General features: G+C 43.6%; 1 protein-coding gene across 6 annotated transcripts in view; it reads left to right on the top strand.

Moving 5' to 3' along the window:
• Positions 1 to 24,197, top strand: part of Klp64D (kinesin-like protein 64D) — a 71,072-nt gene that overhangs the window by 1,802 nt on the left and 45,073 nt on the right. For all 6 annotated transcript variants that reach the window (XM_070535346.1, XM_070535348.1, XM_070535347.1 and 3 more), the window contains exons 4-12: positions 635 to 779; positions 845 to 929; positions 1,022 to 1,127; positions 4,635 to 4,774; positions 11,674 to 11,871; positions 16,162 to 16,336; positions 16,948 to 17,043; positions 18,015 to 18,162; positions 22,976 to 23,156. In XM_070535346.1, the coding sequence (XP_070391447.1) occupies positions 635 to 779; positions 845 to 929; positions 1,022 to 1,127; positions 4,635 to 4,774; positions 11,674 to 11,871; positions 16,162 to 16,336; positions 16,948 to 17,043; positions 18,015 to 18,162; positions 22,976 to 23,156 (1,274 nt within the window). The remainder of the gene's footprint in view (positions 1 to 634; positions 780 to 844; positions 930 to 1,021; positions 1,128 to 4,634; positions 4,775 to 11,673; positions 11,872 to 16,161; positions 16,337 to 16,947; positions 17,044 to 18,014; positions 18,163 to 22,975; positions 23,157 to 24,197) is intronic.

The following is a 24,197-nucleotide window of genomic DNA, read 5'->3' as shown; positions in this document are numbered from 1 at the left end:
TATCCACCAGGGGCCATTAAATTATTTTTTTTTTTATCTGGGTCAGTTGCTTTGAGGATGCTTTCACTTTTTCATGACATGTCCAATATGACGCCCCGTCACTGCGACCATGGGGGTATTCTGCAAGAGTCCACCTAGTGGACTATTCATTTTGGTTGCTGCTGAACTGCGGATCGGCTGTGCTGGTATACCAGTGACAAGGAGACAAGCACCTCCAGCCAGCCTCCTCCTCACTGGTACAGCTCCCACCGATCATCGGTGGTGAAAGGTGACAGCAGACTAGGTGGACCCTTGCAGAATGCCCTTCCCCCCTCTCTACACTGCATCCCATTAGCTGGCTTATCTAGATAATGCATACCTTAAGTGACGTTCCTGAAAGTGATTGACCAACAATGTGACCTCTGCACAAAAATTATGATTTTGCCCTCTCTATTTCCTAACAAACTAATGTAGTGAGAAAGGAAATAAACATGGCAACTGCGGTGCAAGTTGCAACAACAAACCACAACATGACATAATCAAACGCACTTTCACAAGCGGGTTAATTAACAGCTGCAACTTCATTTGCGGGGAATAACTAGCGGACTAGTAATGTTTGACTCAATTGTACCTGTGTTGTCTTTTTGTTTTGCAGGCACGATTTTTGCTTACGGCCAGACGGGTACAGGAAAGACGTTCACCATGGTGGGAGACCGCTCAGTGCCAGAGTTAAAAGGGATCATTCCAAACTCATTTGCACATATCTTTGGACACATTGCTAAAGCCGAGGATGACAAGAAGTAAGATGCTAGTTCATGGTGTATGGTTGTCAATTGTATACTAATTTGTAGTTTGCTTCTTCAAGGTTCCTAGTGAGGGCATCATACCTTGAGATTTACAATGAAGAGGCCAGAGATCTTCTAGCAAAGGACCAAAATGCAAGACTTGAAGTATGTGCCTTACACCATGCTAAGGCTGTCTTGTTGCAGCTTGATAACTGTTGTCCAAGGGAAGTAATGTAATGTCTGTTTGTCTTCTCCAGGTTAAGGAAAGGCCGGACATTGGTGTATATGTCAAAGGACTTTCAAGTTGTGTCGTCAAAACAGCTGATGAACTGGATCGAATCATGACACTTGGAAACAAAAATAGTGAGGCCACTTAGAATATTTTGTGTAGCACTGTTCAAACCATCCGTCATGTGACATCAAAATGTATGCCTGTGTAGTATTAAGCAATGTATACTTTGGTAGGCACATTATCTACTTCTTCAGGCCAGCTTAATCAAATTTGTGTGAAAGTTTGCACTTAAAGAGAGTGAGGTCTCTATTGGCAAAATTTGTGCCATTCTGACTTTTCAAACCAAATAAGATAATTCTCAAATTTTACCCTATCACAAGCCGAATCTGCGCTTATTCTATGAGTTTCTACATATAGTGCCAAGGATGAGAGCTTTGTTCATCTAGATGCCACAGCTTCTTTGCTTTTGTCATTGGAAATATGAACCATGCTTATCGACTCATTTCATATTGTGCTGTTGAGATTTGGCAAACCATAACTTAAATTTGGAATTTACATCTGTTTCGTTACCATGTGTTTGAAAAATAGTACTTAAATGAGGGGTGTGTGAATATTTGAAAAGTTGGAATATTATTGAATATCATATGTTTAATATTCATACTCAATTCGAAAAATAGATTTTCGAAAATGTTTGAATATTCTGTTGAATGCAAATATCAAATCAAATATGTTGCTGGCTGTGCGGGAGCAAGCACGGTTCTTAGCATTTGTTTTTCTCTCATCTAAGAATGTTGGGTCGATTTCGTGCTGAATTTTGCGATGCTTTCATGCTGCTAGCTAAGTTTTACCTGTAAAGTACACTTAGCCATTCAACATTAAAATTATGCGGAAAAGCCAGCCTCTCAGAAGCAAGGGGCACTGGTTTGCGGACAGCAAAGGTGCACTTTTTCTTTTCGCAGCGTCACCCCCTATTCTGAGCTTATTGCTTGACAGCAAGTGCGATGAGTGATGACTGGCACGGTGTCAAATACGTCTGAGTTTATGGGCACTTGATGCGCTATACTAAGGCACAGGTTGGCGAGGACAATTTAGTGGGAATTACTACATTTTCCAAGTTGACATGAGCCATATACACTACGTTTTGTATAATGGCTTACTAGTCTAGTTTATTTAACATTGACAATGCAATTGCAATGTTCTAACATAAGAAATTAACCGAACTTGCTAATAACTTCATGTTTATATCATTATTCAATATTCGAAGCTAAGTATTTGCATTCTATTCACATTAGAAAATTTTGATATTTGCACACCCCTAATTTAAATCTTGCATGTGTGTTGAAAGAAACCCTTTTTCTCTTTTTTCCCAACAAGTTTATTAATATGTTTCTTTTGTAGCTTTATGATAGAGAGAGAGAGAAAGAATTTTTTTGTAAAAGATCACGTGCAGTACTGGAGTAGTAGTATACTCCTCACCAGACCTCTCTCAACAAATGATTCAAATGCTTGATAAGGGCCGGCAAGAGAACTGGAAATACAATGTTTGTGCATTGACGGACTTGGCTAAGACTGTAGATAAGCGGAAGGTGTCATGTGAAACACCTAGTTTTGTATGTTTTCTTTGGTCTCTCATGAACAAAAGTGCTTGAAACGTATCTCGCCTCATATGTGCCTTTAATGCACATATGTTATAAGCCCCTATGCAGCCACTATTATATTTAGGCGTTTATACAGCCATGTCATGCTTTGTTCTTTGTCCTGCATGCTACCACTGATGATGACGTGTGAGGTTCTTGTATGCTGTATAGCACAACATATTATCATCATCATAGGAGAACCAGTTGATGCTTACAACTTAGTGGTCATTGTATGTATTAAGGTGGATTGCAAGGAGCACAGGGTGTTTCATTACTAAAGGAAACGTCTGATCACTATTCAGTCAACATGAGGGGTTTGTGAATTCAAGGCTTACATGCTCTTGGGTCAAAGAGCTCCTCAACGACATTTTTTTTTTGTTTAAGAGTGATAAGAATGGCAGTTGAAGGTCTTGAAAAGGGCACTAAAGAGGAATATTAAACGGACACTAAAGGGAAATACTAAGTCGAACTAAAGTGATAGATTAGTGCTCGAGAATCTCTAAGGCGTCAATATTATCGCGAGCAGGGCCTTAATAATCGAGGTAAATGCAGGACATGATTAGAGACATCCATGGGACATTCAAGCACTTGCTCTATGACGAAAGCACTCCTCAGTTAAATTCTGTCACTAGTACTTCATTACTCGTTGCAAAAAACATCCTTGTATTGTATTATAAGATGAAATAAAATGCTACTTGTCCAGTTCCATTTCATGCTTAGAAAAAAGAAATCATTAAAATTATTGTTGACAACGACGCAGGCGGTCGAAACGTTTCATTTTCGCTAGACTCTGTGCTGCCCACACTTTTGCGTTTCGGTACTTTCCTGATCACATAGTGCTGCGCTGGTTTTACTGGCTTGCGAAACTTGCACAAACTGCAAGTAGCAGAGAATTAAACTTCTGTGTGATGTCTATGGATGCCCGAATGGTCTACAGGATCTGACCATAAAGAAGCTGCAGTGGCGAATCCGCCGCTCTGTCTTGGTTTGATGCTACCGTCTGTCAGGCACAGTTTTACTCACTGATGGCGGCAGCAAAGGGCGGTTATGGCATATGCAACGTGATGTCATCACTCTCCCGGTTGGGTGGCGGGAGATTTGAATTTGGAAAAGGTATTCAGACTCTTCAGATACAATTTTCTCGTAAGCTTAGTCTTTTCTTGGCACGAAACAAGCGTCGCGAGGTTTCTGGAATGGTATTTAAACAGTCCACGTTGACTTAGTATTTGCCTTAAGTGTCCCTGCTGTAATTACTAAATCACACTGTCGCAATAGTGAAATGGCTACTCTTACTGTCAGAGGAGGCTTGGCAAGCCACAAAAAATTCAGAAGTAAAAGACAACAGGCGACACCACCTTGAAGTTCTCGCACCGATTTTTCATCAGGCCACAGATTTTGACCGCTTCTACTCATATCTTGTTAACTATTCATCAGTAAAGAAAAGCTACATTGCTTCCTAAGGAAACCAAAAGTTCAACCTAGCACATTTTAAAAACTTCTTCGATGCCAAAACGGCCCATATGTACTGTCTTGATCCCTGTAAGCATGAACGTGGAAGCTCATGGCTGCACTTCAAAAAGCACCTTGCAGTCAGTGCAAACGTGTACATCAAAGCAGGCCTGCGCAGGTGCAGTGACACCTGGAAGCATGCTTTCATGTCATCTGGTACATTGTTTGGACATGCAAGCATCCAGTGCGGTGAGGTGAAGTGTAGCAGACAACATGAAATTCGGGATATCACGCCGACTTACCCAGCACTTGGGTTGTGGCACGAAATTCAAGAAAGTTTAGTTCCGTCTTCATTTTCTCCAGCAAAAGCAACATTTTTGTATCAAATGAAGAAAAATAGAGCTCTGAAATGACTCTTCACCCGGGTAATTACTAGTGTTAATTAAGTCTGATTTAGTGTGGCTCTGTAATTCCCCATGAACATAAATCAAGTGTTCCTTTTCTTATTGGTCACCTATGCACTTTGCTGAGCATACCGTCTCCCATTCTCAGGGGCTGTGGGTGCAACCAACATGAATGCACACAGCTCTCGTTCTCACGCCATGTTCACAATCACCGTGGAGTGCAGCGAGTGCGGTCTCGATGGTAGGCAGCATGTCCGTGTTGGCAAGCTTCACCTTGTCGACCTGGCGGTAAGTTTAATAAGTCATCCCAACTAATCCTGTTGTATCTTGCGCTTTGTTGCCTTCATCTTTTTGTACCCGCACTTGTCAGTGCATGTGGTTATTGCATGCTAAGACTGTCAGCTTCATATTGGAAATGTATCACATGGGCACCTAATAGAGAAGGAAATGTCTATTTAATCATCGAGCCTCTTTCGGTGCAGTGTTCTAGAATTATCCTTTTTCTTTGCATGACGTCGATCGAACAGTACTCAAATTTCTTGCATTCAAGGACATAACTGGATATCGGGTTTAATTAACTTATAAAAATTATCATGAACTTTTGTAAGAATAATTGAATCAAATAATTGTTGCCAAAACCACGATCTCATTATGAAGGCGCACCATTGTGGGGGGACTCCAGGAGATGAATAGTTATAAAAGTGCATCTCAGTAGTGGGGGATTCCATAAGGTGAATAGTTATACAGTGCATCTCAGTTATGCTTTTTGTCATGTTTTCTTTTTTCTTGGTCTTCTGTGTCGTCATCTTGTTCCTTGACCTGCTTTTGGCTCAGGTCACGGTTCCTCATTGCTATTGTTCAACGTCACCCTATTATTGTTATTTTTTGCAGTACAACCTCGTCGATACATTCTTTAGGGAAACACAGAAAAAGAACAGGATCTGGGAAAATGTAACATCAGATAATGCTTATAGTAGTGCTACTGAGGAGACAGAAAGCTACCCTCACAACAAATTTATTTGAAGTTGAACAGGAAGCCTACACATTACAGTGGAATCTTGTTGATACGATTCTGTATAATACATTTTTCAGGATAATGAGGCTCTTTTTCTTTTTCCCGGCCAACATCCCATAAGAGCAGTGTATTTTCATGCAGTTATTGTGATCGCATTTTCACCTGAAATTGAATAATACGACTGCAGAAGTGGTCTTTTACTGGTATTTCTAAAGCTCATAGCTTCGTATTCCAGTGTTCTAGCTTAAATAACATTCCTATGACCCATGAACAGCGTGTTAAGCATTAGGCACACTGAAGAAAAGACACACGCGGTGTGTCGTTGGCGGTACCGAGGCACTGCAGCCACACCGACTGGCGGTGGGCCGCTGCTCAGTTGAGTGAGAAAACGGCAGTTCCTTTTTATAGCGCAGTTCTAAGGCACCCGTTCCTGTGGCGAGCATCGGCGTCGGCGGCATAACCGAGCGAACGAGCACAATGAAAGATGAAAGTGAGTGCAGATTGCAGCGGGGCATGAAAGGCGTGAGGAGGAAAGCGGAGAGTAGGGTGCAGCTACGATGGCTACGAAATGGTGCCAGAGTAGCATGCATCGTCTGGTAGATTTGTCAGTGATGACTGCTGTGAATTGTGCCCTGCATCACCCACATGTCACCCACGCACTGGCTCTTGCGATCTCCAGATTAGCGAGGCACTCACGCCACACTTCACTCCGTTTGAAACTTGCTGCACGAGACATTGTTCGCACTGGCCAGTATATTGTGAAATGAAAACACATATACAGCTGTGCTCAAATTGTGGATTAGGGAGTATTGTAATCGTCAATATGGATACGGATATGAAGAACTTTATTGAAAGGATCCTGAGAAGCGCTGCCTCTTAGGGCGACACTGCGAGTTGCTCCCACGTGGGAAAAGTTAGGCCTAACCTAACCGCCGCATTGCGGGCCCTCTGGACAGCCCAAAGCTGATGATGATATCCCGAGCTCTTGATGGCCGAGTTCCACTTCTGTTCAGTGATGCCCTTATCCTCATATGACAAGGGATACCGCCAGAGCATGTGTTCTAAATTGCATGTCCCTTCGGAGCTTGGACACTGTGAGCTAAAAACTTCTGGGAATAAACAGTGCATGAAGGCCAGACTAGGATAAGAGCTAGTTTAAAGCATCCTAAAAGTTATAGCTTGAGGTTTTGTGAGCTTTTCATGTGGTGGAGGAAAGATTCTTCTCTCCAGATAGAAATATCTTGTCAATTCATTAAATGTGAACAGAGTGTCCCAGAACTCTTAGACATTGGACTGTGACAAGGCTCCTCCTCCCACACGAAGAGCTAGTACGCGTGCCTGGGAGTGGGCAATGTCATTGAGATTGGTGAGCGAGTTCAGGTTTAGGCACAAGTGTGCCGCAAACCAAGTACAGTTGCCGACTGATTTCTTGGACTCCAAAAATTCGGACATGCTCGATTATTTGGTCTGCTTCGCAGCACTGCCATTCTCCCCATAGACCATAATGTATAACAACTGCCGAAAGTTCGGACACCTTGCAACCTCGTCTGATTTTTCGGATACTCCTTGGGCCAACTCGATCGAGAGTATTGTGCACAGACTGACTGGTGCATGGTTTCACTTGCTGAACACCATTTTTGTTTTGAACGGAGCTTCCTTGCTGCCCCACGAAGTGGTGCTACTGAAAATCCCCAATCATCATCATCACCGTTTTCGCCGGGTTCGATAGAGTGGCTACAGCAGTTCCGGTCTCAGCTTAGTAAGCCCCGTCAAGACAGTCCAGCAGATGATTTGTTTCTTCTTCGTGTGTGACGCTGTGAATAGGCCACGTTTTTCGTTTGTGCGACTGGTGTCGGCGTAATGGCGTGGTGGTATTTGCTTTGTGTGCTGTGTCGAGGTTGTGGTGATCCAATGTGGCATACGGAAACATCGTGTCAAGTGTCTAACGGCACCGACAGTACCCGCGCAGAGTGTGCTGGGGAATGCCGGCAAGCGGGTGCCGGGAGGCCTAGGATTTGTCGCCTTCCGATGTGCTCCCTACTGACGCCGAAAATGTTCTGTCGAGACCTGCACAATGGTTGCATTGCGATTCCGGACACCATCTCATTTGACAGTTTCACAGGTGCTGACACTGCTGTACTGACATGTGCAGAACTCAACGATGGCGAGATCATTCGTCAGGTTTCTGCTACATCGCTGGACGATGACTCCGAGTTGGCTCTGATGACTCCGAGTACAAGCAGTGACTGTGCTTTCAGCCGCCTATAGTGACCGTACGACCCTCTCGGAGACCCAGGCTTATCTGATTGTGCGTAAACGGAACAGCGTGCAATGGTGCATTCACTATTTCTTCAAGCCTACTGCCGAGCCCGAATAAGTGCATAGAAATAACTCGGATCTGAACTTGAGCTCAAGCAGCTGTCGCTGCTGTCACCGTTGAACATCTCAAGCTCTTCAGCAAGGCAAGGACGCTATGCTTCTGCTGTCCCCCACGCATCCGACAACAGGAAAGTTGGACTAGAAATGCCAGGACCTGGTGCTGAATTGTTGCGAAGCTCGCTCGTATCAACAACGTCAAAATCACTGGGGCCAAAACACCAACTATGCTTGGCTGCTGCCATTGCCGCTGCGCTCGCCGGCTTAAGCAAGATAAAAATTAATGAGGAGGATATGACAGTATTAGTCACAGGACTTCCTCCATACTCCACTTTTCAGGTGAGAGCAGTTTGAACTGCTCCTGGCTGCTCTTGGCACATCGAAACTTTCTCAGAACAGCAATGCTGCTCTTGTTCGACCACTGAAACATTCGGCGTTTAAGAAGAGCACTTTCAGCGTGCTTTTGAGTGCTCATGTTCTCCCAATGGAAATCATAATTTTGACATATGTGCACTTGCATAGTGTGGAATTGTGTGCTGAATTGTGGAATGAATTTAAGTGGTGCATGAAGAGGTGCTCAGATGTCGCACTATCAACAGGATGCGTGAAATGGAAGGAAGCAGGGAGTTATTTTACGTGCAGAACACATTACTGTATTTTACAAATTGGGCAAAGGAGAGGCATACTCAAGTTGTAAATAACTGTAAACATACAAAAGAACAATAGTGAATTGGGCTAGTTGCTATGAATTCATAATTACTACAGCAGTGCAGACAACGAAGACGAAGGAGAGACAGCGCATGCTTCTGTCATTTCTTGTCTCCCCTTCGTCTTCATTGTTTTCACTGTAGTAATTATGCACTCTAACGAAAGTTTGACCCTTTGGAACTTATCCTGTCCCACAACAATAATTTTCATCTGCCTCTCTTGCATTTCATTTCTTGAAAAATATGCACTCACTAATTTACTGTTGAGAATGGTATGTCACGCTGATAATGCTCATGCTCTTCGGGACCTGGAGTTACCAGGCTTGCAGTGTTAAAGAAAGGAAGGTCAAGCAAAGCAGATGATGGTTATTGTTGCATGACAAAATGTTCCCCAAAGGGTGCAAGCTTCTTTGAGAGTGTGGTACAAAGAAAGTTTAAATCAGGATTGTGTTTAAATCTATCAGCATGGCAAAATTGGGGTGCAAAGCTGTAACTTGTAGCGGCACAATTATTGCATCCAAAGCTGGCAAAGAAAAAGAGGGCTAGCCTGCAGGTAGCACAAGATTAGAACACGCTAGCATGCTCGACCTGAGTGGCTGCAGTATCGGCTGCTCCCGACATCCTGCTGCACCATAGCTGGCCGGCCTGAATAAACTGTGGCTGTGGCGGCTACCTCTTCACGCCGGCTCCCACAAATTGGTGACTCGAATGACCGAGCACAGCCATGCTAGTGTAGACCCGCAGATTGGTGACCCGGACAACCGAGCCCAGCCATGACACCATCAGCGCTACTTTACTAAGGCAAGCGACGTGGCCCCACGTAGTCTGGAAGATGTCCTGCGGTTGTAGGGTGTCCAGGTATTCTACATCGACATACCGGACATCTGGTTCATCCAGCTGGACAGTCATTTCCTTCTCAACAAGGTTCCAGGCTCCAGCTGTCACCTTCCAGCGCCAACTTATGTGAGGAGCTGCGGGCAGCCATCCTTCCTCACTATGCCACCTTGAGCTCAGTCACAACTGCTCTCACCATTTGAACCTTTGCATCATTCCACGTCTCGACTTACCACATCGCCTGCCTCCACTCATGCCGATTGTCAGCACACACCGTCCCCATCATCAAACCTCTACTTGGTTCATGAGCCTCCTTCCCAGCTCAAAGGCAGCTGCGCAACGGCTCTTTCCAAGGAATTCACTGAGCCAAACAAAAGTGCTTTCGGCTATTCTACGGCTCACCGCTCTTCCTCTTTGGACGTTCTCGCAAGCTGTCCGCTTTCCATTCGGGGGCACCTCACTCATCACTGATAGAGAGGCTCTCCCACCAGCTCCACTTGGTGCAAATTTCACTCTCGCAGGCACAGCAATGCCACAAGCGCAACCTTCACAATGCATTTAGCGACCACCACAACCCGGATGCTACTGACATTTCAAATTTCACGGCAAGCAGCAGCAAGTGAGCCTTGCGATGTTTTGTGCTCACACTTTCCACGGACGCATCGCCTACCAAAGTTTTGCAGTAGCAGCTCTGCCATTTGGTTATCTTCAATTTGAGAATCACTTGTATATCAACAACATGAGTGACCAACACTTGTGCTATTTCCACGCAAGTCCCGAGCTGCCAGATGGTCTGCTTTTCGAGCTCCAACTTCTACAGGCCTGGGAAACTGCGAGAACTTGCAGCAGGTCGTGATTTCGCACTACGGTATCACTGTGGCTGTGCCTCGCTCATAACCTATGCTGCTGGTGCTGCCTGGTACATTTCTCGGACTGCATGAACCCGACACTACCAATGACGACACCATCTGCACACCATACATGGACTTTATGATTGGACTATTTCAGTCACGCTTCGCACTAGGAGGGGGGCCCTGTAGCGGCATGACTATTACCTCGAAAGCAGGTGAAGAAAAAGAGGGCCAGCGTGCAAGTAACGCGAGAATAGACTACGCTAATGCACTTGACCAGAGCGGCTGCGGTGTCGAACGTTCCTGACATCTCACTGCAGCATGGCTGGCTGGCCGAAGTAAACTGTGGCTACTGTAGCTACGTCTTTGTGCCGGCTACCACAAACTTAAACATGAGAGCACTGCTGTTGGCACAGCACTCTAGATCTGTTTTTGCATGGCAGTTTACAACATGAAGCAAGAAGTTCAGGATAAACTATCTGCTTGTATGAAGTCTCAAACAAAGACTGGCATAATAAGGCCACAACTATCGTCATAGGCAACCTGACATTGCTGCACGGTAGAAAACTGGACCGGTTAGTTGTACGTTCGTGGTGAATAGTGCAAGTAGGAACAAATTAATGAAAAAGGATTGTGTAGTGTCGTTGAGCGGAAATACGGGTGGGAAAAAATGGTGTGGACAGGATAGGTGTTTGGTCCTGTCCACTCCGTTTTTTCCCACCCGTATTTCCACTCAACATCACTACATGATGCACCAACTGGCCCAACAGTCTATGCGTCTGAATGAAAAAGGAGACAGGACAAGGTCTAACAGGGCAGTGCTTATTTTGCTTCCTTTCTTGTTCATCTCCTCCGTTTATGCTATCATGAACTCTTTAATTGAGACAGAGGCACTGGAAGCAAAGTAGTAATGATTCTGTCACAGATTATAGATAAGCTTTGGTGCTTCTCGAGGTGGTAAAGGGACAGACAACCACTGAGAACATGTATAGAGATAACCCTGCTCCATGTTTATTATAAATCCATGTTTATTGAGATAAACATCGATTTACATTTTTAATTCATTTCTAAAAGTTGCTAAAGATAAAGATAAAAGCCTAATATAAAGCTGCACTGTTGTGCACTGCACGATCTCCTGTTAAACCCCTGAGGAAGGAGCCAAGTTGTACCCCAAACATTGGGTTTAATAAATCTTTTGTTGTTGCAGACATTATTAACTTATAAGCACATATAACTTCAAGGTCATTCCATAAATTTATAATTTTATGTAGTTATAAGCCAACTGCACTGTGCTCTTCTTTCAGGGATTCAAAAAGAAGTGGGTGCTTCAGGACTGCATCTTATTCACTGTTTTTTGCTTTCAGAAATATTTATTGAATATTGTGTTCTTGCTTTCCTTTCCAGGGTTCTGAGCGTCAGAGCAAAACAGGCTCTTCAGGTCAGAGACTACGAGAGGCATCGAAAATCAACTTGTCGCTGTCGACCCTCGGCAATGTTATCTCTGCTCTGGTTGATGGCAAAAGCACGCACGTGCCTTATCGGAATTCAAAACTAACCCGCCTGTTGCAAGATTCGCTTGGTGGGAATTCCAAAACCTTGATGGCAAGTAAAATTTGTTACTCTCTCCCATGAAATTGTGTTTGCACTTCATACATAGTGTGTGATACTGACAAAATGTGAAAAAAAATGTCTGCAGGCCACTTTTTCACATTTTTTAAAGGGCCCTGCAGGGGTCCTGAAAAAATGCTTTCACACTTTCTCAGGGGCCCTGCAGCTTCACTTCGATGGAAGCAGAATCCAATAACACTCATCTACACAAACTTATGTGCACAGTGAGGACTCTTGGTTAGTCAAAATTAATGCAGAGAACTCCTCTGCATGATCTCTTAAGCCCAGACAACATGTACGCTTCTGCACGCACGCAAGCTCGCATCCACATGCTCACACATGCGCAGAAAGTGCGGCACGGCCTGTATGCATTGAAATGTGGCGCGATCTCTGTGAACAGCTCCATTTTTATAGCGCGCTTAAGCTGCCTCGTGTGTCCATGCCTGGCTGCCCAGCTATGGTGCGGTACATTCAACTCTGAGTGAAGCAGATTTATATCACCCAAAAAAGTGCTTCTTCTTTCCATTTTGTGCTGAACCAACAGCTATAAAAATATAACAATTAGGTTTATAAATACCGAAGCATTTTTGAAACACTGTCAGCAACAAAGTACAAGTGGTGTCTGCCAAGGCGTCTATAAGTGAGCAGAGTGGGCGTGTGCCGTTGCGCGCTTTTGTAGATGCAAACCGCCATTCCTTGTGAGGTGCGGCAGGTGTTAGCTGCGTTGATGTGAGCTTGCACACGTCTGCAAGCGTACGTGTGGTCTGGGGTTTAGTGCCCTTAAATTGTAGCTTAGGTACCTTAAACACCGTGGATCAATGAATCAAATAATTTTTCAGTTCTTTTTTCTCCTATTAAACTTTGGCGATTGCTGTGCTTTAGCAATTGTCATCATGAGGTGGTCTCGGCTGTGTTGAAGAGGTGCCGTTTTTTTCTAATATCTTCTAACAGCCACATGAGAAAAAAGAATGCTGCGCTAGGTTTGATGTGTGTTCAGTTTGCTTTCGATTCACATTAGGATATGTCTTTGATGTGGGTTACGATTTATGTTACAGAACTTCAGTTTGGCCTACTTGGTGTTTACTGCATATCATATTGACCGCAAATAAAGATGGGGACAGGCGGAAGAGAACACATGAAGAACACATAAAGAGTTGAAAGTTGCCGCCTGTGTTGTTTATGTGTTCTCTTCCGCCTGTCCCCGTCTTTATTTGCGGTCAATATGATAAAAGATTTATGTTAGGATAGGTGTTAGAGATAAGGAATGATAGGCTGTCTGCAGTCATGGTGTGGCCACCGGCCGTGTGTACTTGTCAACTTCAAGGAGCACTGCTTGTGTACTTGAGCCCTGCTTGTGCACTTCAAGGAGCACTGATTCGCAGCTGGACTACTTCTGAAATGAAAAATTGTCATCCACCTAGTCCTGGCACGAAGCTACAAAAACCCATGTGGGTTTCTCAGAAAGAAAGCTTCACAGTTGAAGAAACATTTGTTGTGGTCTGGGATGCGAAACAGGAGATCGGCACCTTGCTGGGGCGCAAAGTTTCATTCACAACATTGTGCATTATGTATAGTAAACCAAAAATGTTAGTGAGACATGGGATCCTTAAAGAAGCAAAATGCCTGCACAGGTCATTCTTGCAGCATGTAAAAAAAGTGCAGTGCAGTATTGATGGCACCTATTACTATGGACTGTTAACGTGAGTTCCAGGCTGCTTGCCCAACCTTCGCAGGAATTCAGCCTTTTCACAAAGTCCACATCCAATAAATTTTTTGGCCCAATATTACAAAACTGAGCCTAGTTGGCTCTCTTTCACTGCTGTGAATGTTATCAGCACAACAGGAATTGAAAGTTACTGTTGTTAAGGGTTTAGATTTCTAATCTGTTAGCATTCTCAGGGTACTTCATGGACTTTCTGGAGGTTAACTATCTACCTATCTATGCACGTTTGTATCTAACCATTTTTCCGCCTACCTGGGTCACTGTGTACTCCATGGTCGAATGGTTAGAGCGTCGGGCTGCTGTGCTGAAGGAACAGGGTTTGAATTTGAAACCAACCATCAGACCAAGTTGAGTCACTGATCACTGATTATGAGGGAATGTGTACACATGTGCCACTCTTCAACGAACCACCTTCCCACCGACAAGGGTCAAGTTGAGTCACTGATCACTGATTATGAGGGAATGTGTACATATGTGCCACTCTTCAACGAACCACCTTCCCACCGACAAGGGTCACTGTAGATGCAGGACTGGATATGTACCACTCTTAAATGAAACTCTTTGATGCCAGTTTAGGTCACTGGGTGTGTGCCACTCCACAATGACAAAAAAGATCCTTTAAATTTCTCCAATGCTGGGCAGAATCGAACCCACGTCACAAGTGTTCCTCAAGGACAGCAATCCGATGCTTTAGCAGGCTGCACCACAAAGGCACTGGGTATTTGCCGCTCTTGAATGAACATCTGACTAACTGTTGTGCAGCACATGTGATAGCGAAACTAACAAAACGTGAGAGTGCGAGCTGCGCAGGGCCAAGGGAAAACGAAACCTTTCGACCACCTGTGTCATTGTCGAGGGTAATGTCAATGAATCCCTTCTTCTTCTTTTTTTTTTTTTAAGAATCAAATAGAGGTGGACAACTACCATTTTCTTCCGTCTTGTAATGCAATTATTCTTTTATTCAGTGATCACTGGTTGAGTACTAGTGATACGATTATAATGAGGCATTACAATGACATCAGGATAGTACTAAGAATGTCCTGACAGTCTCTCAATTCATGTCCTACAATTACCTCAATGCCTCGCTTAGCTCTGTTCTTGATAATATTCACACCTTAGATGTTTTTGAGTATTAGTCTATCACTTTAGCTTGAATTAATATTTGCCTTTTATGTCCATTTACCTGAACCTACATGCGAATGTGAGGCAATACACCTTATGTCTTGTCTCTTCTCGATCAAGTCCTTCAGCGGTTGCCATAGTCGAATGACACGTGACTATTTCTACCACTTACCGCTCTTACTCCACTCTCACAACCACAGCTGTGCTCCAATTTGGTCTTACGACACCACCCTAAATTGGTGCAGCCTAATCATGTGTGTACCACTATGTGGCTTCCAGTAGCAAAACAAAAAACGAGCTGGGCAGTTTGCTGCATGATTGAAATTGTAAGCCAGTAGGCCCAGCCTGCTGTGCAAAAGCCAGTTGTTGCAAAACTGCAAGATTATTGCACAAAAGAGCAGTGAACAAACATCAGGATGTAGACCTATACAGATATCAAGCACTCATTCCAGCAGCTTATGGCTAGAACTACCGTATTTTGTGCATATAACCCGTACCAAACAGTAATAATATTTAGCAATGGTATCGGGGTGCAGGTATCATGCAAATTTCGCATGTGCTGGCTCGTGAAGCTCGTACTAACTGCAAGCAAGTCCTCACAGTCCTTGCGCTAGGTAGGGACAGTGTGTGGCCTGCTATCATAGTACACAGTGGTGTTGGCACTGTGACCTCTCGCCAGCATTATATGTTCCTGTGTGCTTAAATGGCTGAAATTGAGTCCAGCACTGCAAGCCCGTGTGTCCTTATTGGGAGCATCAGTGAAGTCTGTGGTGATGAGATGAGCCTTAGTAGATAGGTGTCCTGTGTTTATGATAAGCATATGCTTCTCTTGATTTCTAGCTTGTTTTATGGCCACACTTTTGCGTTTTGTGCAAAAAAACATAGTGCCAGTTTTAGGGCACCATTTTACTCATTGATGGCAGTAAAGGCCGGTGATTATGTATGCAGTGTCACACTGCTTTGGAATTTAAATTACGTTAGAGGAATGCAGCCAATTTAATTGTTGTTTTCTCTGGAACTAAGTCCTTTCTTGGCAAGAAACAAGTGCTGCAAAGTTTTCGGACTGGTATTTTATTATTCCACATTGACTTAATATTTGCCTTTAGTATCCCTTTAAGAGATTTGAATTTGGGGAAGTGTGTCATGGGCATTTTCATAGGTAAATGCAGCCACGTGACACCTTGTTCTCAGTACGCTGACAGGAGGCGTTCTCTTGTCATATTTTAAGTTTTGGCAAAAAATAATTAGTTTCTTTCCCTAACTTTTATTGAAAGTTGTGGGCCATTAGAGTACATCCATAAATATGCTATTCTGTTGTGGTGCCCAATATCTGCATGTTAACGCAATAACTTCAATTATTGCATGTCTGAGTACCTGGTAAACTTGAACTTTTGTCGCTCTATTTCTCTGATGCTTACGCATTTATTCACTGTTTACAGTGCACCAATATTGGCCCTGCCGACTATAACTATGATGAAACAATTAGTGCTCTTCGTTATGCCAATCGAGCCAAGAACATAAAGAACAAGGCCCGTATCAATGAAGATCCAAAGGATGCCCTGCTTCGTCAGTTTCAAAAGGAAATTGAAGACCTCAGAAAACAGCTGCAGGAAGGTGCGCTGTCTTTTTCCATTTATAGATGGTCAGCTGTCTAGCTATATTGTAGGTGGTTTTAAGTTTTACATCACACAAGTTAAAATTTTAAACTGATGCAGTGTCATGCTCGCCTCTGAATTGACAAATGTAAAGAAATTCTTACTGCTTGCCAGCATTCACTAAGAATGTAAGTTATTTTTTGAAATGGTGAACTTGGATCTGAGAAGACATAAGTCTTTTCCAGAAAAGTAGTTTAATGGCTTATGCGCTGTTGATGTTGCAGGAACATGCTTTTACGAAAGTGACGACAGATGTGATTTCTCTGCATTTCGGCCACAAGATACAGTCAAACCTGAATATAATGAACACAGATAAAACTGTGATTCTCAGATATAATGAACTAAACCTGAAATATTTCTTACTGATATCAGTGTATAATGAATATGTGCTTATATAATGAATATTACATCTAAAAAAGGTATTTTTATGTCTTATGTGACTTCTTTATACATAACGAGGTTTGACTGTATATTAATTGATTATTTGTCTGTTGAAGTAGCTGAAGTAGTGTGGCAGCCGTTAGTCAGGCCATAAATTGCAGATTGCTTAGAGCATCTATTGCTGTTTAGGGGCTGATGATTCAACACCGGAGGATGACAGTAGTGATGAAGCTAGCTGTGGTGATGACAACACTGATAAAAAGGACAAGCGGAAACGAAAAAAAGGTTCGTGAATTTCACATCTTTTTCTGTGCACTCCCGGCAGTTCATTTGTTCATTTAATGATAGTAGTTTGAATGCTTCCTGCATGTTGTATTTGCTTCATAAATTCTCTCTCAGTAGTGTTCCTTTCACTACAAGGCTAACTTATCTATTGTTTTAGAGTAACGGCTACCTGTACAGTCTTTGTTACAAGAAACAAACAACCAGAGGCACAATCCTGCTGTATTGTGGCTGGGTGATGCTGGAAAGTTCTGGAAAATGATTACGAGAGTTAATCTCCTTTTTTGATCTGTCTGACTATTGAACTGAAGGACTTTTTCACTGCGGGACGCAACGCGAAGCCAACAGCACAACCTTTTGCCAGCTGCACTCATGTGTGCACTGTTTTTATTTATTTTGACAAAGGGTGCACACACTCGCTATATGTGGTGTCAGGAGACCACATGTGACACATTGTAAGACAAGTTCCTTGGCATACGCCAACTTTAAATGCAGTGTACCAGGTTTTCAGCCTTAAGTAAATGGGTTGCAGGTGCATCACCATTTTTTCTATCATTCCTATTACTACACACCTTGTACACTCACTGGTTTCTTTTCCACAGTGATTACACTGGGCTAAAATTAATGAGGAAGTTAATGAACTTTAGTTAAATGGCTTATTGGCAATAGTTATACAAATAATGAAAACCATTGTTGTGAACTGATGTACTGCCAAAAAAATTATTCCTTTTTCTGTTGCATCGCTTTTGAGGTCACCTAGCGCTTTTGCTGCAACATGTGGTATATACGCACCATGTTGCTGCTTTGAAAATCAGCTATTATCTCACCAGCCCAAATCTTGCCAAGCATAGTATAAGTCCCCTTGTGTCTGTGATGGTTGACTTGTACTCTGGACGACATCAATAAAGAGGCATTCATTGCCACATCTGTTTGTGTGTGTGTGAGCCATATATGCTACTTTGTTGTTTCTGCAGCCATTTCTGAGGAGAAGATGCGTGAGATACAAGCGCAGATTTTAGCAGATCGGAAGACCTTATCAGAAAAAAAAGACATGGCCCAGGAAGAGCGTGACCGTCTCGCTAGTGAGCTTGAGATGAGAGAACAACAGCTGAATGCAGCAAGGTTGGTTCTTGCTGCTTGAGTGCTCTTTCGTTGTGTTATATTGCTCATAGTGTTATCATATGCCTTTTATTTTCTTTTTGCCTGTCTACATGGTTTGTGCACACTTGAACTGAAATTTCGAGGTGGTTGTGAGTAAGCCTTTCACCCTCCCCTTCTCGGAATATATGTGTGTGTGTGTGTGTGTGTGTGTGTGTGTGTGTGTGTGTGTGTGTTTGTGTTTGTGTGTGTGTGTGTGTGTGTGTGAGAGAGAGAGAGAGAGAGAGAGAGAGAGAGAGAGAGAGAGAGAGAGAGAGAGACTTTTAATATCGGTTGTACTTGAAGAAACTTCATATGACCTCGAAGAATTGTTCACTGAATTGACGGTCTTATATGAGTATTTGCAAGACCTCATAGTAGGAGACAGTTCAATTTCACACCGTGAGTCCCCTCGCACCACAAAGAGACTGGTGTCTCTTGGTGGTGTAGTCTTCCTCCGTGTAACTGTCTTATAGTTCGCTATCACTAATACTGCCTCGCCTTTCCAGTGCCTTGCCTTTCCACCGATATTGCAGCCTCTTTTCTTTCCTTTTCCTTTCCCTTTCTTTTCTTTCGTTTTTTACTGTGAGTCCAGTATAAGGGCTGCTGAGCATGCCTGATATTGATTCTGATTTCGAGTGAATCCAGCTTGGCCTCATTTCGGTTACAGAGTGAATTATATATATTTATGACTTCTGCATGCAAGTGGCGATGTTTCCATCCGTAATAGTAAGTGTTGTAAATTATCAGATGAGTATTTTTTTTTTTTAATGAGTTGTTACCAATGTCTACTGGAAAGGGAAGCAGTACTGAGACACATATCATTCGCCTGCATTTAACACACCGTTGATAAAAGACTCTGCTGGAGGGGTCACTGAAGTCTGTAGGATTTTTTCAGGGTCAAAAAAGCACGCCAAGCAATTTGAAGTGAGGTGAACATCGAGCAACATACCTATCCATACCGTTAGAAATAATTGTTACTTGGCTACCTCCTTCTCTTTAAAAAATATAATAAACTTTGTATGGTGTATATATTTAAATATATTCCATTTGTGCATGGTGTTCGCAGTGAAATTTTAAAGAAGTCGCTTGTCCTCCTATTGTCAGGATTTCATAAATAAAGAGAAAATATTAATTAAAATCTATGCACATCCATGCAAACGATGATGCAGTGAGCTGTTAGCCACAATAAAATTTTCAGTGAAAAGGTAGAGCAACTGAAAAGAAACCTCAAATGATGTGGGCAACAGCACTCTGGTAATGACACTGTGGCATGCAAAATCAGTGGTGATGATGAGCCACAGTAAACAGGAGTATATTTTAACTGAGCAGAAAGCCCTAGCTGACGGTCATTCCTCGGCAGATAAATCTCCCAGCCACCTCCCGCCGGCTGCTCATGATCTCAGCCACGCATCCGCTTCGCTTCCTAGGCAATGGCCTGTCCGTATCCATCAGCCGTTCTCACCTTCCTCGACGTCAATGCTGCTACAGGAAGCCCCCCCCTCTAGTGACGGAGCCATGCAGGTAGTTGGGACGATACTTTGAGGAGTTTGGGTTGTGGTGTTGGGAGTTGAAGTGTGTTTGATGACTGGCAAGCACCAACTGGCCCTGGGCTAATTGCCTTATCCAGTGATTGAGGGAGTGGGTCTTCAACCAAGGCGGATTTGAGGGGATTGATAGAGATATTGTCCTGTCGGCTTTCTTAGTCCACGGTGAAATGTTTGTCGGCACGATGAATGACATGGTATGCACTGCCGTAAGGACATTGCAGGGGCTTCCATACGGAGTCACGGCAGACGAAAACATAAGAGGACATCGCCAGCTCTTTGGGAATATCCAATGTGGTACGGTGCTGGTAGAGTAGTTCAGGAGCATGAAGTGTTCAAAATGAAGCTCACAGCCTGATGATGTAGTTGGTGGGGTCAGGGCACGGTGATGAAACGGTAAGGTGCAAGAACTCCCCTGGAAGGCGAAGTGGTACTCCAAAAACCATCTTGGCAGGCGTACAGCACAGATCCTGCTTTAGTATAGCCCGAAAACTCAGCATAACCAGTGGTAGTGATGTAGACAAGTGAGTGGTGTCAGGGTGTACTCTGAGTGAGGTCTTGATGGATCTATGAAAATGTTCAACAAGACCATTGGCGATGGCGTGATATGCCGTGATGTGTATGCAAGAAGTGCCTAGGAGGGTCAGTAGGTTATTGAATAGTGCTGATTCAAACTGGCGTCCTCTATCGGTTGTAATAGTAAATGGTATGCCATATCTCAAAACCCAGCCCATGACGAACACGTTTGTGATGGCTCAATATGGATGTCGGGTAGAGGGAAGCATCTGGCAATCGGGTAAAGCGATCTGTGCAGGTTAGGAGGTAGGTATCCCCGCTCGATGGCAGCCATGGCCCCAAAATGTCAATGTGTACCTTGTTCAGTTGTTCAGATGGTGGAGTAAACGAGCCAAAAGGTGCCCTTTTGTGTTGGTGGACCTTCGATTGTTGGCATACCAGGCAATCACACATCCAGGCACATACGTCCTTGTTGATGCCTGGCCAGACGAAACACTGTGTCAACAGATGTTGGATGGACCGGATTCCAGGGTGGAATAGCTTATGAAAGGCATCAAAAACAGTGCGGCAGAAATTGAATGGAACAACCTGACGTGGTGTGCACGTGGAGACATCACAAAGAGTAGGGGTGCGGACAAACTGATAGTGGTCGCCAAAGCCATGTGGACGGAGGTGGGCAAACGTAGCAACAATTCTCTAAGCAAATTTTGATCGAAGACGGTTGCCTTGTCTCCAAGGAGCTGTTGAAAATGAGGCAGGAACTGTGAAGGCTTGCGGTCCCCGAGGTCTTCAGTTTAGAGAAACTGCTGTAGCACTCACTGTTTCAATGTTGTGCATTTGACGAGTTCGCTCGTGAGGATGTCGAAAGGGTCTGTCGACGGGGGTTGAAGGATCAGGTCGTGAAGCTCGGTGGCAATCTCAGGTGGCATTGAGGATACGAGATGGTTCAATTTTTGAGTCTGCGACGTGAATCACGCGATAGCAAACAGGCTGTTTGCTGGCAAGCAAAACTCCTTCCCTGCATTCTCCCATACAGGAGCTTGAGGATTGCATGACGCATACGTCATGGGCCCCACATTCATTTTCTTTTTCTCCTCGCCTTGCAGCACGGCACACTTCTGCTGGTGGCGTTGCACGTGAGGTGTTGCGATTGTCTCGTTTTGCGCAGCGCATGATTTGGCGTGCTGTGCACGAGGACACCTGACTAGCAGTATAAGCCAGTACTACACGAATACTGAGACAGGCACAAGCAGATCACAGGGCATGATCCTGTGTTGGAACGTAGTAGAAATTGACATAGTTTCAGTGTCTGTGCACGCGACTGCACGATGTGGGAAAAAACAGACGAAATGAAAGTACATCGCTCTTGCTGCAGTGCGAAGTAAAACGAAAATGTGCAGACATTCGGTTTGTGTGTTCTATTATTTCTCTAAGCTTTAATTCATTTATTCAAGTAACAAATAACAGATGTTGCCTTGAATAATTCTTGAAGTCACGTGTCACCACGAAAGATGTCACAGTGCTGACACGTCACAGCGCCCATACGTACGTCACAGTGTTTGTCGGCGCACTAGCACGTGTACATCATCCTCTGGCTTGGAGCGTGGTGGCCGCAAGGAGAAGGGAAAACGGCGCTCAATTTAATTTTAATTTGATATTTCAGACGCACTAGCACGTGTACATCATCCTCCGGCTTGGAGCGTGGTGGCCGCAAGGAGAAGGGAAAACGGCGCTCAATTTGATTTTAATTTGATATTTCAGATCTTTCCACGGCGTGTGGCGATGTAATACTTTGCTGAGACGATCATTACCGCACAATGTATGCTTTGCACTTGTCAGCTCAAAATGCCCAGACCTGGTGAGGGGCTCATTAAAACTGGAATCTGTGCCAGATGAAAATGACAGAGTATAGTAGTTAGTAAGATGATGTTGAGACAAAATATTTGGTAAGAGATTAGTAGGTTTATTGCTGGTTTATTTCTATGTTCAGTTAATGTTTAACTGATCTGGCTGCCTAATTATTGTCTGTATCTAAGCAGTACAAACAGCATTAGCAGCAGTTGAAAATAATTTTAAGTGGAGCTTGCATTGAGGCGTATGTCTATTTGTTGTCTGTAACTGCAAGCAGGTGAATAAGGGGTTTCTCATGCCTGCCAACTTTTATGACTGCCGTTAAATGCCTGATTTTTAGTTCTTGTTTACGTTTGTCGTGCATCGACACCAATAACTTTACAATTTTTCATTTGTGTTCGCTTGAGGGCAAAACTGATCCCGTGTGAATGCATGATATGAATGCATGAATGCAGGTTTTAATGTTATAGCTGCTGCAGACAAATTTTTCAGAGCCTGACTCTTTTTTTTTCCCACCCAATTATTTGGACTTGCTCGCAGCAGCACCACCCACCCACAGAACCAATGTATAGCAGTAGCAGAAATTTCAGCTTTCGTTAGAAAATTTTTTGGCTCGTACTGTATTTTTACTATTCTTAGGTTGTCAGGTCTGGTTTCATTTCCTCACCCTTCTGAGGGAAGTGCATTTGAGCTGTATTCAGTTGGGTTGCTTTGAGTTGAGTTGCATACCGAGTTGCATCCTGAGTTGAGTTTTTTAGCACAATCTGTCATGTCACCCTAGCTACTGCAAAAATGTCATCAAAACCGACACCATTTCTGTACAAATCTGAATGTCTATAGCCATTCTTGAACTGTGCTCATCTTTTGGGGATTTCTATTTGCAGAGAAGAGCAGGAAGGCTTGATGCAAAAGCTTCATGCGCTCGAAAAGAAGATCATCGTTGGAGGTGAGAACCTCCTCCAAAAGGCTGAAGAACAGGAGCGACTCTTGGAAGAGAGTGCACGAGAGCTTGAAGACAGGAAGCGAAAAGAAGCTGCTCTCAGAGAAGCCCTTGAGCAAAAGGAGGTAGGTGTATTCTTTCTTGTTTGAGCAACACTTTGTTTTCTACCAATACAAAGGCTTGTGGAGTTTAGGGGTTAAAAAAGAACTTGCAGTAATTTTCTGGACTGTAGTTTGCTGACTACATGTGTTTAATTGTTTAAATTTTGCATGGTCTAGACTATCTGTTGGTGCGAACTGTAGATAATTAAATTTTTAAGGTCATAGGCACCCTTAAAAATATTAGGGTCAACTGCACCTGCAACTTTTATCATGCTAAGTCACAAAGCAAGATCAACTGCATTCTGGTGAAACGGAAAAACCGACTGTATACTGGTTATGGACAACTTAAAGAAAAAAAAATAATCAAGACCCATTCCACCCTGTAAATGTGGTTGGACAGTAAAGCTATGAGGGGACCACCACTTATATTTAGCATATTTAGCGCCAGTGAACAAGGACAGAAGGGAAACGACACCACAATGCGCCCCCTTCTGTCCTTGTTTGCTGGCGCTAAATATGCTTTCCAAGTCAGTTTACCAACACGCCCAACAAATGGCTACTCTGGGGCTGGTTGTTCTGCCGTGTGACCCGATGGAGATGACACACTGCAGTGTTCGCGCGACGAAAAGTGGAAACACTACGTGTTAACCGATACGCATGCAATAAGCCGGTATGGTTTATGCGGATACAAAACGTGTTATGTTTAATGGGCGCTGAGTCGGGAATTTGAGTTGACTACTACTTTTAAAACGGAACTACTGTTTAAGCGGGTACGGTTTAACAAGGTTTTACTGTAGCTGCAAAGCTGCAAAACCTGCTGTTGGTGCCCCTTCCATAGCATTATCAAGGTGACGTGCTGTCTGTTCAGGTTTGCGACAGGCAGTGAGGTTGTTTTCAAACAGCTTATTTGAGGGCTCTGCCTTATGATGCGGGCGGAAGCACAGTCACGTGGTATTTTTCATATTTCATGAGGTTTGTTGGCCAGTCAAAAAAAAAAAAAAGCACGTAATTAGGGCATTGCAGAAAACACAGCAGTTATATGTCATTTAAGGGTGCCTGGGGGTG

Source organism: Dermacentor albipictus, chromosome 3 (genome assembly GCF_038994185.2).
Source record: "Dermacentor albipictus isolate Rhodes 1998 colony chromosome 3, USDA_Dalb.pri_finalv2, whole genome shotgun sequence".
Taxonomy (NCBI): Eukaryota; Metazoa; Arthropoda; class Arachnida; order Ixodida; family Ixodidae; genus Dermacentor; species Dermacentor albipictus.
Note: the sequence above shows the minus strand (reverse complement) of the source record. Positions and strands in the feature narration are given on the sequence as shown.